The sequence below is a fragment of the Labrus bergylta genome, chromosome 22 (genome assembly GCF_963930695.1).
Source record: "Labrus bergylta chromosome 22, fLabBer1.1, whole genome shotgun sequence".
Taxonomy (NCBI): domain Eukaryota; kingdom Metazoa; phylum Chordata; class Actinopteri; order Labriformes; family Labridae; genus Labrus; species Labrus bergylta.
In genome coordinates this window covers 14,486,300-14,502,444 of record NC_089216.1, presented here as the reverse complement: position 1 = coordinate 14,502,444, position 16,145 = coordinate 14,486,300, and the positions used below count along the sequence as shown (strand labels likewise).

Sequence of the window (16,145 nt, the reverse complement as noted above, 5' to 3'; positions counted from 1 at the left end):
TTGATACGGTGCCGTTACCCGCTACAGAGGACGTTAAAGGTGAAAAGGATGCTGGGAAAGAGGTGAAGGCAGCGAAGGAGGAGGCGCCAATTTTCACCAGGGGGAACGGGAGGCCGCCGATTGAGCGACCTCGCTTTATGTTCAACATTGCAGATGGCGGCTTCACCGGTGAGCACGGATTGACCTCTGGAGGCTGCTTGTGGAAGTGACTTAAACTGATCAATGAAGCAGATTTGGTCTTGTGCACACATACATGCATTTCTGGAGTGAATAAAGGGTAATTAAGTTACTTTTCAACAGTCACTGCTGGACAAAAATCTTCAAAAACACATTTATCATAAAGAAAAAGTAACTCAAAGGATCCCTCAAACACTGAGAAAGTTGCTTTGTTTTCATAAATGCTTTGAACTGTAGTTGATACATGACACAAGTCTTGAATATGTCCTGAAATGGAGGTCATTTAAATCCTGAAAGGTGGGTTTTTATTCTAGAAAAGATGTTTGTTTTGTACGTTTTGCCTGAAGTTTGTGCTGGTGACCCTCATTTCATTTCTGAAAAGACCTTGCCTAGACATTTAAACAATCACTTGAACTGTTTCTCAAGTCTTATAATAGAATGATAATAAGTAGCTCTACACATAAATGTAACAAGGCCTTTACATCCCATTTGTATGGCTGTTTTCTATCAAAAGCTTTAAAAACAGATTGTGTAAGAGACGAGTCGAGAAAGGTTCAAAGGTGGAAATAAATGAATAAGTCATCAAGAGAAGTTCGAAAGCAGTCCAAACAACTTAAAATTCACGACTAATACAAAAATAGCATTCCCCTCTCACTTACCAGAGCTGTGCTAAAGCAGCAGGCAGTCAGAATTATCTCCACCTTAATCACATACCCAGAAAAGCCTCCCGTGCTGCGGAAGCACCTGCAGCCAGGTTTCAGCTAGCTAAGCAGTTTGAGACAAAGCTCTTGTTCTTTTCTTTTTTTTTTTTAACCTGTTTTGGCTTCACTCCTGCAGAGCTGCACACTCTGTGGCAGAACGAGGAGCGCGCTGCCATCTCCTCGGGGAAGATGAACGAGATCTGGCACCGCCGACACGACTTCTGGCTACTGGCGGGAATCGTGATGTATCCTTGACAGGTGTACCCAGACGATGACCCGGCTCTGTTTATTTTACCATCAGACCTCAGAAGCCCAGCGTAATAAGTCAATAAGCCAGCAAGAGTTCAGTAAACAGCAAACGGTGTCTGGTGGAGACTGATGTAGTGGGTCATTTAGTTCATGCTGTTCTGTCTATTATGGTAATGAAGGGCATGCAGCACTCACATAAAACTCTGTTCATTATTTTGTAAGCTAATGCTGCAGGGTAGTTAGACTGAAATAATAAGACCGAAATGTTTTCTTTCAGGAGCTGCCTGAAACCTATTTTGTGAAAAACTTACTGCAACACGTATATTAAGACAATAAAACACAAAATAAATCTGTTTAACTCAGAAGTAGAGCTCAATGTTTTGGGGTTTAAACTGTTTTCCTTACTTGGCATTCAGATTCAAAGTGGGAGTAAAAGGTACAGATCTCTTAACCAAACCCTTTTCTGAATTTCTTTTTTTAAATCTTAAATATTTCTTTGAATATGGAGCTGGAGCTGTGAGGTTCTAGGCAAGGCTAAGCATAAAGACTTGCCAGAGCAGGAAAAAGCTTGCTTGGTTTAAACAACCAAACATCGCTTTCTATAGCTCACATTTTTAAAGTTGTATCAATGTTTTTTTCATTTATGCAAAAAAATGTAAATGTCAGTTAAAATTGGTTTTAGAAGGAGCTAAGTGCTGTAGCTTTTTTTTCCCACAGGTGTAGCCGCTCTGCTAATATCCAACCATGGCAAAGCAAATCAAAAAGCTGCAGCATGTCGACAAATCTAGCTGGAAAATCTTTTTTTCTTCCTTTTTGAAAATGAATGCAGAAATAGCAGTGTAGAAAGAGCTACTTGCTTAGTCATGCTAACAGCGTCTTGGCTCAAGCACCATACATGAAGCAAACGTTTCAGCGCAGTATCTTATCTTATCAACAAACTGTAATTGAGAAAGCAATGCTAAGTTTTTTTTTTCCTCTTTAGCTTCACTGTAATGTTAGCTTTATTGTGATACTTTAGAGCGATTAACCTTGACCCCTGTACCAGTCACGGCTACGCCCGATGGCAGGACATCCAGAATGAACCTCAGTTCGCCATTGTCAATGAGCCTTTCAAGTCGCAGGCAAATAAAGGCAACTTCTTGGAGATGAAGAACAAGTTCCTGGCTCGACGATTCAAGGTAAGAGAGTTTCACCATGACTTTCTGAAGTAGAGTCACACAGCATGTATTTGTCCTTTAAAGAGGACATATTATACTAATTTTCCTCCTTTTCAAACAGTCCCCTGTGGTCTAAATGAAACATCTGTGCTGTGCTTTGTTCAAAATATAACATGAATCAAGCACCAGAGGAGGTTTGAGACCCTGCATAAACTAGCTCTCTCAGAATGCTCCGTTTTGGTGTGTGTGTCTCTTTAAATGCAATGACTCCCCGCCCTTAGTTTTCCCCGTAGACATCACTGCTCTGTAGCGAGAATAAAAATGGCCGACCTGAGTAAAAGTTTTGCACTAGGCTGGGGATGGAGTCCGTGGGTGGAGATACCAGGGGAGGGGAGGGGAGGGGATTTTTTTTTTACCAGAATCCCACTGTGACATCACAAGGAGAGCAAATTTGAAAAAGAGCATTTTTCTTCTGTGTTGTAAGACTTATGCAGACAACAAACAAAGGACTGGATGTATTTATTTCACATTTTGTGGATCAGCAGACACTCAAATATATGTTCAAAAACACTGTAGAAGTGGATTTTTCATAATATTTCCCCTTTAAGCCTTTTTTTGTGTTTATTTTGTAACAAGAAAAACCTCTACAGATCTTTTATTTTTATGTGAGCTAAAGTTTTCAGGCATATACAGATACAAGTAGTTTGATTATAAACAGACATTCAAAGCCAACCTTTCAGCAGGGGGACATATTCCATGAAGTGGTACTTGTCCTTCAGACATTTTGCAGTTGCCACCACAAAATGATTGAGGTCCAAAACCCAGCCTACTTCCATGCAGACAAACTATTTCAGGAACAATTGGCAGCGTCTTCAATCACCTGACTTGTTTGATCGTCGGATGACGGATGCCCCTAGACCCACATATTTGCTGGGTGGTTTTGCTGACTGCTGCATTTATGGAGAATCTCTCATCCTGTTTTGACCGGCTCACATGTTTCAGATCCTGCCCTTAACATCCTCATTTACTCTATCTCTTTCTAGCTCCCTTCTTCATTTCTCCTAATCTTTTTTGGTGAATAATTTCAGGTTTTTGTTAAATATAATCATCAAGAACAACCAAGACAGAAATAAGATTCACACCAATCCCCCAATGTGTTTTATTTATTTGTAATTAAAATGAATAATGCTTGTGTTATCACAGTTATTCAATGTCTTTGTCTTTAGTTCAAAACAGAAAAATAACACACTTCAGAAAACAGTTTGATTGTAGTAACAGTGGATTACTGAGCTAACTGAGGTATAAAGTGCAAATCTTCAAAGCTGTGGGAACATTCAGAATCTAAAAGATCGCAGGACTGCTTCCATAAAATCCAACATGCACAAACGTTTATTTTCAAACGCTGGATGCTTTTTGTCTTCAGCTGTTGGAGCAGGCACTGGTGATCGAGGAGCAGCTACGACGGGCGGCCTACCTGAACATGACCCAGGACCCGAGCCACCCGGCCATGGCGCTGAATGCTCGCTTTGCTGAGGTGGAGTGTCTCGCCGAGTCGCACCAGCACCTCAGCAAGGAGTCGCTGGCGGGGAACAAGCCGGCCAACGCTGTCCTGCACAAAGGTGACGGACTGATGGCGAAAAATCTGTTTACAGAGTCATTTCAAAAAAACAAATCCAATGTGTGAGAAACAAGCAAACAGGTCAACTCATAAGGATTGTCAGACAGATAATCATAGGCAAATGTGAAAAGAGGTACAAAATCAACATATTTCACAGTGCTGTTGTACTTTCTACCGTTCTGTCTGAAGCTGACTTTGGTTCATTGAACAGATAAGTTGTTTATTGACAGCTCCAAACAGTTCTTTACTATGTTTGTATTCTTTCTCTCCACTGAGTACATCACTGCACTACTGTTTTTGATCCTGTCTTGAAAAAGTTCATAATCTTACATATATCACCTAAGATGTGACGACTTTTAAACAAACTTAGTTAAGACCCTATAAGAGATAACTACAATAATAATTAAGTCTGTCCTGTGTTTTGGATTGTATTAATTATGTCTCTTATTTATTTATTTTTACTCCTGTGTTTGTGAAAGCACTTTGTAACCGATGTCTCAGAAGTTTTGATTTTCTCACGCACTTACTTCCTCAATAAGCTGCAAAAAATTGATTGTAATAACTTAAAACCTTCTTCTTTTTTTTTTTAACTTTCGCTTATCATCACTGTTATTCCAGTATCAGGTCAAACAGGGACAAAAAAATGTATTATTTGTGATATCTTGCTTTTTTTTTACCTTCTGAGAGAACATATTCTTGTGGTCATTCTGTATTCAGGGATGTATAATAATTTTGTATCCAATTAAGTTTCTTCCTCAGCTGATGTGCTCTATGTGTTTTTGTTGTTGTCTCACAGTGCTGAACCAGCTGGAGGAGCTGCTGAGTGACATGAAGGCTGATGTCACCCGGCTACCGGCCACGCTGTCCCGAGTCCCGCCCATCGCCGCCCGTCTGCAAATGTCCGAGAGGAGCATCCTCAGTCGACTGGCCAGCAAGGGCACTGAGACGCACACACCCCCGGTCAGCAGCCTTTCCTTCCCTTTTCACAAAAACAGTACACGAAAAGATGCCACAGTCACAAGTTAAAACCTGCTCGTGCTGCCTGCGTTCAGTGGAAAACTAACTGTTGGAGGACGGCCAATGAAAATAAAGAGCCCATTATATTGTCACCCACCTGTGGTTTTTCTCTTCTCGACTGTTTAGTCAGCAGATTGTTTTTTTTTTTTCTTTTTTCAGTTACGTAACCTTTAAGAGGCTTTATTGTTATGTTTTCTGTCTCCAATATCCCTGAAAATAAAACCTCTCTTCCTCCATGCAGCCCATTCCTCCAGGACCCTACGCAACCCCTCAGAACTACGGCGCCCCCTTCACCCCAGCACCCCCCAGTGCCCTACATATGGGAGGGGCCAACTACACTCAGATGCCACCTGGATCCTTCATATCAGGTTAGTGTTTTGGGGGCTCAAACTAAGGGCGCACTCACAAGATTCAAGCTAGATTGCCCCCCCCCCCCTCCACATTCCCCCGGTGGCCTGCGCTCACACTGCTCCAGGACTAACTGTGACCTCATGTACATTACGTCTTAATACAACACATGAACGTCTTTACGTTATCATGAAGCGTGCTTAGTTTACAGTACGGGCGGAATCAAACATTTTAAAATTTTTTAAAAGGGGCTCTCGGACAAGTTGGTATTCCCACATCAGAGAAAATCACAGAGCATTTTACTGACTTTGTGGCTTATTTTGAGTCATTTTATTCCGATACAGCCAGAACACTTCTTTTTTCTTGATCATGGAAGTCCGTCCACGTTGTGTACCCCCGTGCTTGTTCTTGTGCATGAACCGAAGCACACATCAGAGAACTCACACTAGTCAAATGAACTGGACTTTAGGGGGAGGCGTGCTTAGGCATGGTACGGATTGCCTGGTGTGAGTGCGCCCTGAGTTATTTTTCTTCTTCTTTTTTTTTCCAATATTTTTCTTCTTGGGGCTTTTTTTTTGTGCCTTTAATGGAGACATAGGACAGTGGATAGAGCCGGAAACCAGGGAGAAATAGTCAGGCATGACATGCGGGAAAGAAGCCACAGGTGGGACTCAAACCTGGGCCGCCCACCCGGAGGACCACAGCCTCCGCACATGGGGCGCGCACACCAACCACTGCGCCACCAGCGCCCCGCTTAATTATTCTTCTTAACTGAATTACAGGCAAATATCTTTTTAAAAGATGCCTCAAAATTGATAAATAGATTTGATTATATATATTTTGAAGGCATTCCACAATGAGTTTAAATAAATTGGATTTAAAGTGTAAAGAATAGAGACGGAGAGTAGGCTTCACCTGCCGATGCCAGAGCTCTACCTGTGAATCTGTGAGTGAGAGAGACAGAAAGGTGAGTGTGTTGCAATCAGTGATAATAACGAACACCATGAAGTATTGAGGCGTCCATAATTATAGTGTTCAAGTTGATTTATACAACAATAAAAGTGTGTTTGAGCTGTTTGGCACTTGGCGAGCTGTACGATTTAGACCAGATTGATGCTGTTAGATGAGTTAGTGAAAGATTCCTGTTTATAAACTTCATTTACATGGTCGTAAAAGATTTATAAATGTTGTAAAGTCTATTCTGTTGAACTGGAGGAGAAAATTACCCAGATGATGTCAAAGTGACGTCATCAAAGTAGTTTCTTCTTGAGCTTTGAGGCTAATAGTTAATAGCAAAGACAGCTAATTACAAACTCTGGGTATTTGACAGATGCAGGTGTGGAGTGTCAAATGAAAGACTGGGTTGCGTTATAGGAAATGTAAGATTCAGCTTTTTGGAACTTGAACCACTGTTTGGTGCTCAAAGCAGGGATGTATTTGGCTTTGCTGCTCTGATTATGACTGTTCATCTTTAAAGCATCTTTTGAAATTCATACATGTAATGTGAGAGTGAAATACACCTTTATATATTTTAAAGCATTTAACTCTACAGAAGTCACTATTTTTATGAATAAAAAAAAGGGATAATTTCTCTAACATTCCATTATTTCTTTAAAAAAAAAGACAGGTTGCCATCTTTACAAGAACCTTTATGTTCATCATCAAAACCCAAAAAATGGTCTAAGATAATCTTTTCAAGTTACTTTTCGTTATATCTGTGAAACAGATGGCTAATAAAAGTTTTAGCAGTTAGGATTTTCTTTTTGCCAGGATCCTCTTTCCAAATAAATATTTCTTTTCACCTGGAAAATGTTTTTTTTTCATGGACCTTGGAAATATTTTCCCAGCAGAAACTTTCACCTATGAAAAATGTTGGTGGGTAAAGAGAAAGGCAGACCTTGATCACCACATTTTTTTTTTTTTTTTGCCTCTTGGGGCTACCATAGAAATGTAATGAAGAAAACACGTGCAGATCAAGCTCACTAATGACAGTTTTTTTTTTTATCTGTGTAGTTAACAGAGAAACACAAGTCCTGCTTTTGAAGTCTGGACTTGATTAGTTGGCAACTTTCGCTGATGACGGGTCAAACCAGTCCAAAAAGAGTCTTCTATTTTAAGATATCATCAGAAGAATTCCAGCTTTATTTGGTTATGTTGTTGTGGAAAAACATTTGTTCAGGCTTCATGAAAATGACTGACTCTGGGAAAGTCTATACACTTAGTTTTGTCCTCAAGTCCAGGTTATTTGACTCTTTCATTTGAAAAGTATCTCAAGTGTTGTAAAGAACTATCTGATGACTAAGAAGCAGCACCCAATTAAACACTTTGAAAGGACACTTTATCTCCCAAGCAGCTAAAGTTGTGAAACCTTAAAAACCCAGACAGGACTCCATATTGGAGAAAAACACATGTAGCACAGTTTCTGATGTGGCTGCCAGACAGACACCTGAAATAGACATTACCCAAATCAAACACATAACGTGCTGTGCTACTATATTAAGGCATTTTCATCTCTTAACATGTCCAACCTTGAAACCTCAATGCTTGGCTCAGCAGTAATGACATATTGTGCAACAATAAGAGCACAGTCTGGATTGCTATCAGACCTGTCTGAGGAGTGTTTTCTTTTCCAAGCATGTTTATTTTCTCTTTTGAAGTTCGATTGTGGCTCTCATTACTCTTGAATCGTTTAAAAAAAAAGAAGGTTTTGGCCTCCCCTGGCCTGTAGTCTATCAGTGCATACAGGAAGTTTGTGAATTTAGTTTCTCATAATTAGTTTGTTAACAGCATATGCTCACCAGGCGCGCTCTCTGCTTTGTGTGTGTATTCGTGTTCGGATATGTTTAGATAGCAGAGATAACTGGTCAAACCTGATATTACCCAGTAGCTTTGCCCTAAAAAAAAAAAAAAAAAACCACAACACCTAGCTCCCTCCTTGCCTCTCACTCAGTGAATCTTGATTTATGTAATTGTAGACCGAGACATCTGTCAAAGGCATTGCATTTTAGTGAGCCAGGGCCTATCTCTGAAAATGTCATTATGCTCAGCCCGTCTGAAGCCGGCGGTGCCAAGAAAACATTCAGACTTTGTGCCGAGGTATTTTGAGAGGGACGCAAACCACAGAAGGAGTTTGGTTGTGTAAACGTCGTGTTGTGACTTGTGAACCAGCAGAGGGTTGGGCTGCGCCGAAATAGTCGTGCCAGTTGTGTTACTTTGGGGTTTTTTGTTTTTTTTTTTGCTCCTGGGGTCCTCGATCTGAACATCCTGAACTCTGGCACGGCACAAGCATGCAGCAAACGAGGCCACATTTATGGTCCTGATTGGGGTCACAAGGTTCCTGACCTTTGTGATCTCAGCAAGGGAAGGAAAAAGAAAAACAAATATTACGGAGTTACAACAACAACAAAACTCTGATTCTGTGACCTTTTAGCTTCTATGCATTAATAACCCTCCAATGAGAGAACAAGTACAGAAAACATAACCAGAAATATGCATGTCTGCTGTGGCACTTTTTTTTTTTTACTTCACTTTCACTACTTAAGCTGCACTCTGTGAACTGATGAAAAATGTGAATGATGCAACAAATGCTCCAATAAAGGATTGTTTTGTGCTGTTTTACACATGGCGAAATTCAGCATTTGCTCTTGAATTGCATTTTGGGGAAACCTGTTTCTGCCATCAGTACTGCAAAGAGGAAGCTACTCATCTGCACACAGAAGGAGTTCCACATTCTAGACAAAAGTTCATCCGGTAGGGGCGTAGAAATTAGGGACATTGACCTTCGAGTGGAGTGAGCCCTCATGACTGCAATCGCCTTCTCCACTGAAGAGATTCTTTAAAAAGAATCCCCTACAGGGACAAGTAAAGTGTCACATTTTCCTGCCTCCCCCTCTCAGAGTCTCCACTACAGTCTGCCGCTTGTCTGCCCCCACAGAAGCCGCCGCCGCTGCCGGGGCCACCGGGGGAGCCGCTGGAGGGTCGGCCGCCGCTTGCCAGAAGACGAAGGAGCACGATGTGGGGCAGCGGCAGCGGGTGGTGGACCTCTGGAAGGATGGCAAGTCGGAGGGCGCCATTGGGCAGGAGCTGAGAATGCCCAAGTCGACGGTGCACAGCATCATTGTCAAATACCGCCTCAGCAACACGGTGGAAAACCTGCCGCGCAACGGGCGACCCAAGAAACCCTGAGGCGAGAAGGAAACTCCGAGGAAAAATCGACGACAAAGAAGAGATGAAACTTCCTGACGTTGACAAAAAAACAGATATAAAAAGGAGAGAAGAATACCTGAACTCAGGAGAAAGAGAGTCTAAAAAAGGACCCAAGGACAGAGCACAGTGACTCTGCTGGAATGTAAGGAATAAAAAGGGAGACTCAAAAACTGACTTGATGGATCGATTAAGGAGGGCAGGCCAAAAGGAGAGGGCATTAAAAGTGGCATCCATTAAAAGAAAACACTCAAAATGAGAGTGGAAAGGTGCTGGCCATGAGATCAGGCACTAATGATGCGTGGGGGGAAAATGAGGCAGAGAGAGAGAGAGAGAGAGAGAGAGAAAAGAGAAGACCTGTCTGGAACAAACAAATCCTCTTGCAGAGAGAAGACGCTGCTGAAAAACTTCTGATGTTAATGGAAAAGATGCTAGACTTAGCAGGGTAGGAAAAAAGATGGTATGTTAATGCAATCACAAGTTTGTCAAGAATTTTGAGATGAAGGCAGACATGCAGGAAAATGCAAAGGAATAAGGACTTTTTTTTTCTTTTTCTAAATCTTCTCAGACAGACTTCTTTCTTCTGTTTCTCCATTTGCGCCTAAAAAAGATTTCCCCCTGGATCAATTCTTCATCTGCCGGCAGACTGAACAAGCAGGTCCCCTTGCTTTGACCCTGTACTCCCTCATTCCTCCACACTCCTCCGTCTCATACACACATATACAGTATATATATATATATATATATATACACACACTTTGGACCTCACACACAACCTATAAACCTGAAGAGAACTTAATTTATCTGCGGAGTAGAGGCAGATGAAGTCCAAACTTAAAATAGAATGGAGCTTAGTGGACTCAGGATACCATGCAAAAAACAAAAGACTGCAAAAAAAAAGAAGTCTAAGTATAAAGCACAGCTTCCCATGGACTCCTTTGCCCCTGAATTCCTGAGCCCAAACAAAAAGTGAAGCAAGAACTCTAAATATAAAAAAGAAAGATGTTGCCTTTAACTATTACAAGCAGATTTTCTGACGGACTGATTTGGAGGATTGAAATGTATTACAAAGCATATTTACTAACACACCTTTATTACAGGGGAATCATGCTCCAATGATTTTTACATATCCTGTCTTTATGCCTCATCACATACAATATCAGTATTTAGGAGAAGAGTCAAAGGCTGTAATCTGTCATCAGGAGATAAGGAGACTCACTTTGAAGCCTGAAGAGACTTCTTTTGGTTCTTTAAGCTCCTTTTATTGTGACAGCGTGATGGATGCCACGCTGGAAAATGTCCCCCAAACTCAGAAAATAAAACACTCTGGACTGTGTCATGAGTTTTCCAGCTCTGTGTGTGTCTGTCTGTCTGTGTGTGTGTGTGTGTGTGTGTGTGTGTGTGTGTGTGTGTGTGTGTGTGTGTGTGTGTGTGTGTGTGTGTGTGTGTGTGTGTGTGTGTGTGTGTGTGTGTGTGTGCACTGTGTGTGTGCACTGTGTGTGTGCACTAGAGCTGTACATTAGCGTGACATCCCAGACGAAAGAGCTGCACAAACTCCTCTGCCTCGAGACGTGAAAAATCGGTTACACAGTTCATTCTTTTCCAGGACATCTGAGTATTTCTAAACTCAATCGTAATATTTCCCCTTGTGCTCGACGTACAAAAGACGAGATAGGTGGCCAGCAATGAGAATTATACTTGTGGGTACATTTAGGAATGCTGTGTGTGTGTGTGTGTGTGTGTGTGTGTGTGTGTGTGTGTGTGTGTGTGTGTGTGTGTGTGTGTGTGTGTGTGTGTGTGTGAAGGAAGGGCCTATATTTTCATCAAAACTTTGTAACTTATAAGCCAAAACTAAATCCCATTTTCTTTTGCAAATTCCCAAGCAGTACCTTTTGACACCTTACTTTAATGAAGACAGGCTCTTACAAAAGCTGTTTTAAAACTTCACAAAATCATCTAAACTTTAGAAATCAGTCTGGGTTTTTTTTTTTTTCTAAATTTCAGAGTTTCATCGTAGTAGAAAATTAGCGAAATTAAAACTTAAAAGTTTAACTTTTTTCATAATAAATTGGTCAAACTGGTTAATGTGATGTAAAATGAGCTGCAAACCGACACACATACCTCTGTAGTAGCAAAACTTAAAGGTGCACTATGGCGTTTTGGTGGTGACATGCAATGCTAACATTAGCCGCGCTCTGTAAACCAGTTTGACACAAATTCAACCCACAAATGCACTGTTTTTTGTTTTCACTTCCCTTGAAAACACCCCAAGGAAACAGTCAAAATTGAGCACATTTTATCTCATTGGTTTGCAGAGTGTGGCTAACGTTAGCAGGGCTAGCACCACTAGCCTTCGGTCCTCCCTGCAGGTTAACATCCATATGCTCATGCTTAATGAGGTTATGCATTGCTCCAGTAGATTTGCATTTAAACCTGATATAGCCTTCGAAAATGTTATCTCAATATCTAGAGCAAAATGTGCTCAAACATATGAGATGTGTTCTGCACACTGTGCTCGTTTACATCTGGGTTGTAAAGAGGAAAGCAGGCCTTGCCCTGTATAGTGGGGTTAGGCTGCAGTTTAACTGTCATGGAGGGCCAACTTATACAAAGATTATCAATGAGTTTAACCGACTAGTAATTCTGGTGCCAACTACTACTGAGGGTTACTACTTTTAACTCTTTAGGGCAGGACACACAAATCAATTGAACTGCTTTTGCAGACGCTAAAGCTTTGCAAATGAGAGAAAAAGATAGGGTGGATACAAACTGCGATGCTGAGCAGATAGCATCCGGGGTGCACCTGTCTCATTTGTATCAATGTAAATGAGTGAATATTGAAAAACTGAAAGTTGCTCACTTAGTATGCGTATAAACTTTGTTGTAAATACCATCTCATCCACAAAGACGCCAGTCTGCTGTGGAGCTATTTAACACCAGACCTGTATTAAAGAAATCATATTATGTTATATATATATTATATTTAATCTATGTACCTACTTTTGTATGTTCACAATAGCTAAAGTTCTAAAAAAGTGTCTGTTTTCATGAACTGCCGCTCCATGCACCGGCTCACTTCTGACTCTCTCTCTAAGGCTCTGAAGTGCCCACATTCAGAGTCCCCACGTGTGCCAAGTGTGATCTGATTGGTCGGCCTGTCGGCTCTGCCGTAATTGGTCAGTTGCTCAGCAAGGTTCTTGGAAATGCCACACCCCTTTTACCATAATGGGAATGCAGCCACTTTGGCTCTGAGAGGAGCACAAACATTAGCACCTTAGCACTACTGTGCTGCTGCAGGCTGCGGCATATCATGGGCGTGCTACAGAAGTTAACGGGCGTGCAACATGAGCTGCATGGCTTGCCACAACGAGCCAATGAGGGCTTAGATCAGTGATCTCACACTGACAAGACGTCACACTGGCAATTTTTTTTCGAGGGGGGCTAGAACCGAGCGTTACATGTGGCTAATGCTACAGCTAACAGGAGGACGTGGAGAAGCCGCGTTTCCACAGACTTTGAATTTTTGCAAATAGATGTGCCTAAACATGCACAGGTCACTTGGAAAACACACTAAAGAGCATATAAAACCAGAAAAAACATAATATGACCCCTTTAAATCGGCAAAATTTCTCCTCTTTTTTTCTCTCTCTGCTCACTCAAATAAACGCAAAATAACAGCACAATGCACTCAGCTGGTGGTAAATAACAGTACATATTAAACATGTCCTCACCTGTGAATCACTGCAGGGAGAGCACAAGGGAGCGATGGGTGAAGAGGTCAACATTTTGATACGTTCTCCCATTTAAACTTCAAATTGTATTACATTTTTTCTGTTGCTCCAGAAGTACGATGCTCTGGTTGCCGCTACAAGTTTTGCTTTATTGATACTTCACTTGGCCTGAGCAGGTACAGGGCAGCTATTAGAAACCAGGGTAAGTTGTATACATAACACAGTATCCCATTTTCTACAGGTAGCAACATCTGGATATGATGTTTACATGCACAAACACACAAACGGGATAGGCTTACTTAAACAAATTAAAAAAAATTAAAAAAAATGGGATTATCCCAGATCAAAACAGGGATATAGATGGAGACTCAATTCCATTTTAACAAAGTCATTACTATCCGATCCTAAAGAGTAAAAAATGATAGAAATTGATTAATCAAAGTTTAATGTAGGAACTATCTGATCACAGAATAAATGACCATTACTAAGTGTGTGCCTTAAAAAACCTTAAATATGTTTTTTTTTAAGTAATGAGGTGTATGCACGTTTTAAAAGTAACTACAAAGACAAACGTAGACATGTTAAAATAACCTCCCTTAAGTGAAATACTTAAATGTCAATTTTACCTCCAATCCCCTGAAGCTCACAGATTTATGAAAGTAATCTAAAATCAAGCCGGAGCTTCAAGTTCCTGAACAGTCGACGGTTCAGACCCAGAAAGTTGTTCCTGATGAAAGGTTCTGGCATAGAAAGACTTCTGCAAAGCATTGCAGCATGCAAATATGTGGCATTTCCTGCCAAGATGGCAGCGCTCACTTCTATTTGATAGTAGGCAGGACCTACAGGGGAGGGACGGACACAGGCTGTCATGTTGGCCAGGAATGATTTTTAATAACTTTCTGGCCTGGAGATGATCCCCGCGGTGAAATGATCAAGTCTGAGTCGTAATGGAGAATAACAACGAGTTAAGTTAAGAACCTTTCTATCTTTCTAACAATGTCTGCGTCTATCATGAAGCTGCAGAGTGAGGAGGAAGGAGGAAGCTGCAGAAATAAAGACCGAAGAGGAGTACGGCAGAATGGATTTGGCGTCAAAATGAAATGAAAAAGTTGAACATGCCAAAAGGAACTCTTATCTTGTGTAATTCAAGTGCCTCACTGAATTCCTCCTCCTGGTTTATCTTCACAGACTCTTTACCTTATTCGCCCTACTCTTTGTTTTTACAAGACATGTATTGATATTAAAAGTATTGTTTACAAGAGGCAGTAATTAAGTCACTTATGTTTATTTCAGATAAAGTGCAGCCAGACTTCAACAGAATTCTAAAAACAGAAAGTAAAACCTAAAAGACAATATTTATTGAGATTTAACTTCAGGTAGTCGCTCTGTACTATACTACACCATTTCTTTCAGATCCTTTATTTGTAAAAAGGTCTTTTCGATCACAGCTGAAATGGTGACCTTCACCGCAAATTAAATGAAATAATAGTGACATAATTACTAATATTAGTAATATGCAAAGTTTGGGTTCATGAATATCTGAAACAAAAACTAGTTTGATCAAAATCTACTGGCGAATTCAGTTCGATTTTCAGGTAAGGATCCTTTATTTTTTTAAACAATTATGACTTGGGAATTTACTGATTGGGATATTTTCCAGTTGAAAAATGTACTTGTGAGCGCTCTCTGATGGACAAAGTGTTTATTGTGAAAATGATTCTAATATTTATACAAAAACACCTGCACATTTTTACAGAAATGTCAGTTTTATAAGCTCTTAGACTTTGTGCTTCCAGAACACTTTCCTGTTTTTTCTAATCCGTCTTTTTTATCGGCCCTTTCTTCCTCGTCTCTATCTCCGGTTTCTGCATCTTTTCTTTTTTTTTTTTTTTACGCTTTACTCTCATAATTCCTCCTGCTCTTTCACCCAGTCTTTACCTCGATTTGTTTTGTTTCTTATCTGATTTTGTCTGGCCCCCAACACACTCAAACACACACACACTCACACACTTAATAACCCTGTCTCTCTTCTGTCTCTACATTCCCCTCTGTTGGCCTCCTCTGGCCAAATGCCATACGTTTTCCCAAAAGTGGTCCCCCTCTGGTTCTAGACACACATGCAGTTACCCCCCCCCCCCACCCAACATCTCCGGCTCAATACACTCTGTATCGTATCTTTGATCTGCACAGGGGTGTTATGACAGTTTATCTTTCCCTGTGGTGAGAGTGAGAGAAGTACGCTGTTGGTCTATTCCTGGCTTTGTTTTGAAAGGAGCGCTAAACTCGCCATTCCACTCCCTGAGCAGTTTTATGATAGCGCACAAATGTGGAAAGCACAGATTCTTTGGCTGGCCAGCTGTGCAGTTTTGTTGAAAAAAGTGAATTTTCATTTGTGTGTTTGTGACCTCATTCGCTTATTTGTGTAGGAGAGTGGATGTGTGTTTACTCACTCTCTGTTTTTTTCTCTTTTTTTTAAATCTTAACGGGATTCTGTACATGATATGTGAAATATTAATGTAGGTAATTTTCTCATTAAAATAATTATCAAAGAAAGTCTGGATGGAGTTTGTTTGCTTGTCAAATCAAAGCTTCATTTTAAAAGTGGCATAATATCAATAATCAATCATTATTCTTTGGTGGTATTATTTTATACTTAAAGGTATGTTTCATCTAAATAATGCTCAGCTTTATTTCCCAAAAACTTTGCATATTGAGGATGTAACCTCTCCTTGTCATCCGTTATCACCCCGGCCAAGATTTCAATTGATTTCAAATCATATCACTTCTTAGACTTTGATCCAGATGCTCCTAGAAGTGTTTGTGGTGCAAATACAGGATTTACACTAAAACTAGCACATCATATTAGCTTCAAATTAAAATGTTAGAATTGGGGTCTTGAACGGCCACCTTCCACCAGATGCGTGTTCAGTCCGTCTCTGCTCCG

General features: G+C 40.7%; 1 protein-coding gene across 4 annotated transcripts in view; it reads left to right on the top strand.

Moving 5' to 3' along the window:
* The window catches only part of chd3 (chromodomain helicase DNA binding protein 3), a 46,941-nt gene that overhangs the window by 27,215 nt on the left and 3,581 nt on the right, over positions 1-16,145 (top strand). For 3 of the 4 annotated variants that reach the window (XM_065950212.1, XM_065950211.1, XM_065950214.1), the window contains exons 34-40: positions 28-168; positions 1,015-1,123; positions 2,173-2,305; positions 3,708-3,903; positions 4,699-4,862; positions 5,161-5,287; positions 9,202-10,806. In XM_065950212.1, the coding sequence (XP_065806284.1) occupies positions 28-168; positions 1,015-1,123; positions 2,173-2,305; positions 3,708-3,903; positions 4,699-4,862; positions 5,161-5,287; positions 9,202-9,452 (1,121 nt within the window). In that variant the 3' untranslated portion in view covers positions 9,453-10,806. Of the gene's footprint in view, positions 1-27; positions 169-1,014; positions 1,124-2,172; positions 2,306-3,707; positions 3,904-4,698; positions 4,863-5,160; positions 5,288-9,201; positions 10,807-16,145 lie in introns of those variants that run through there. The other variant, XM_065950213.1, reaches the window with a different exon arrangement.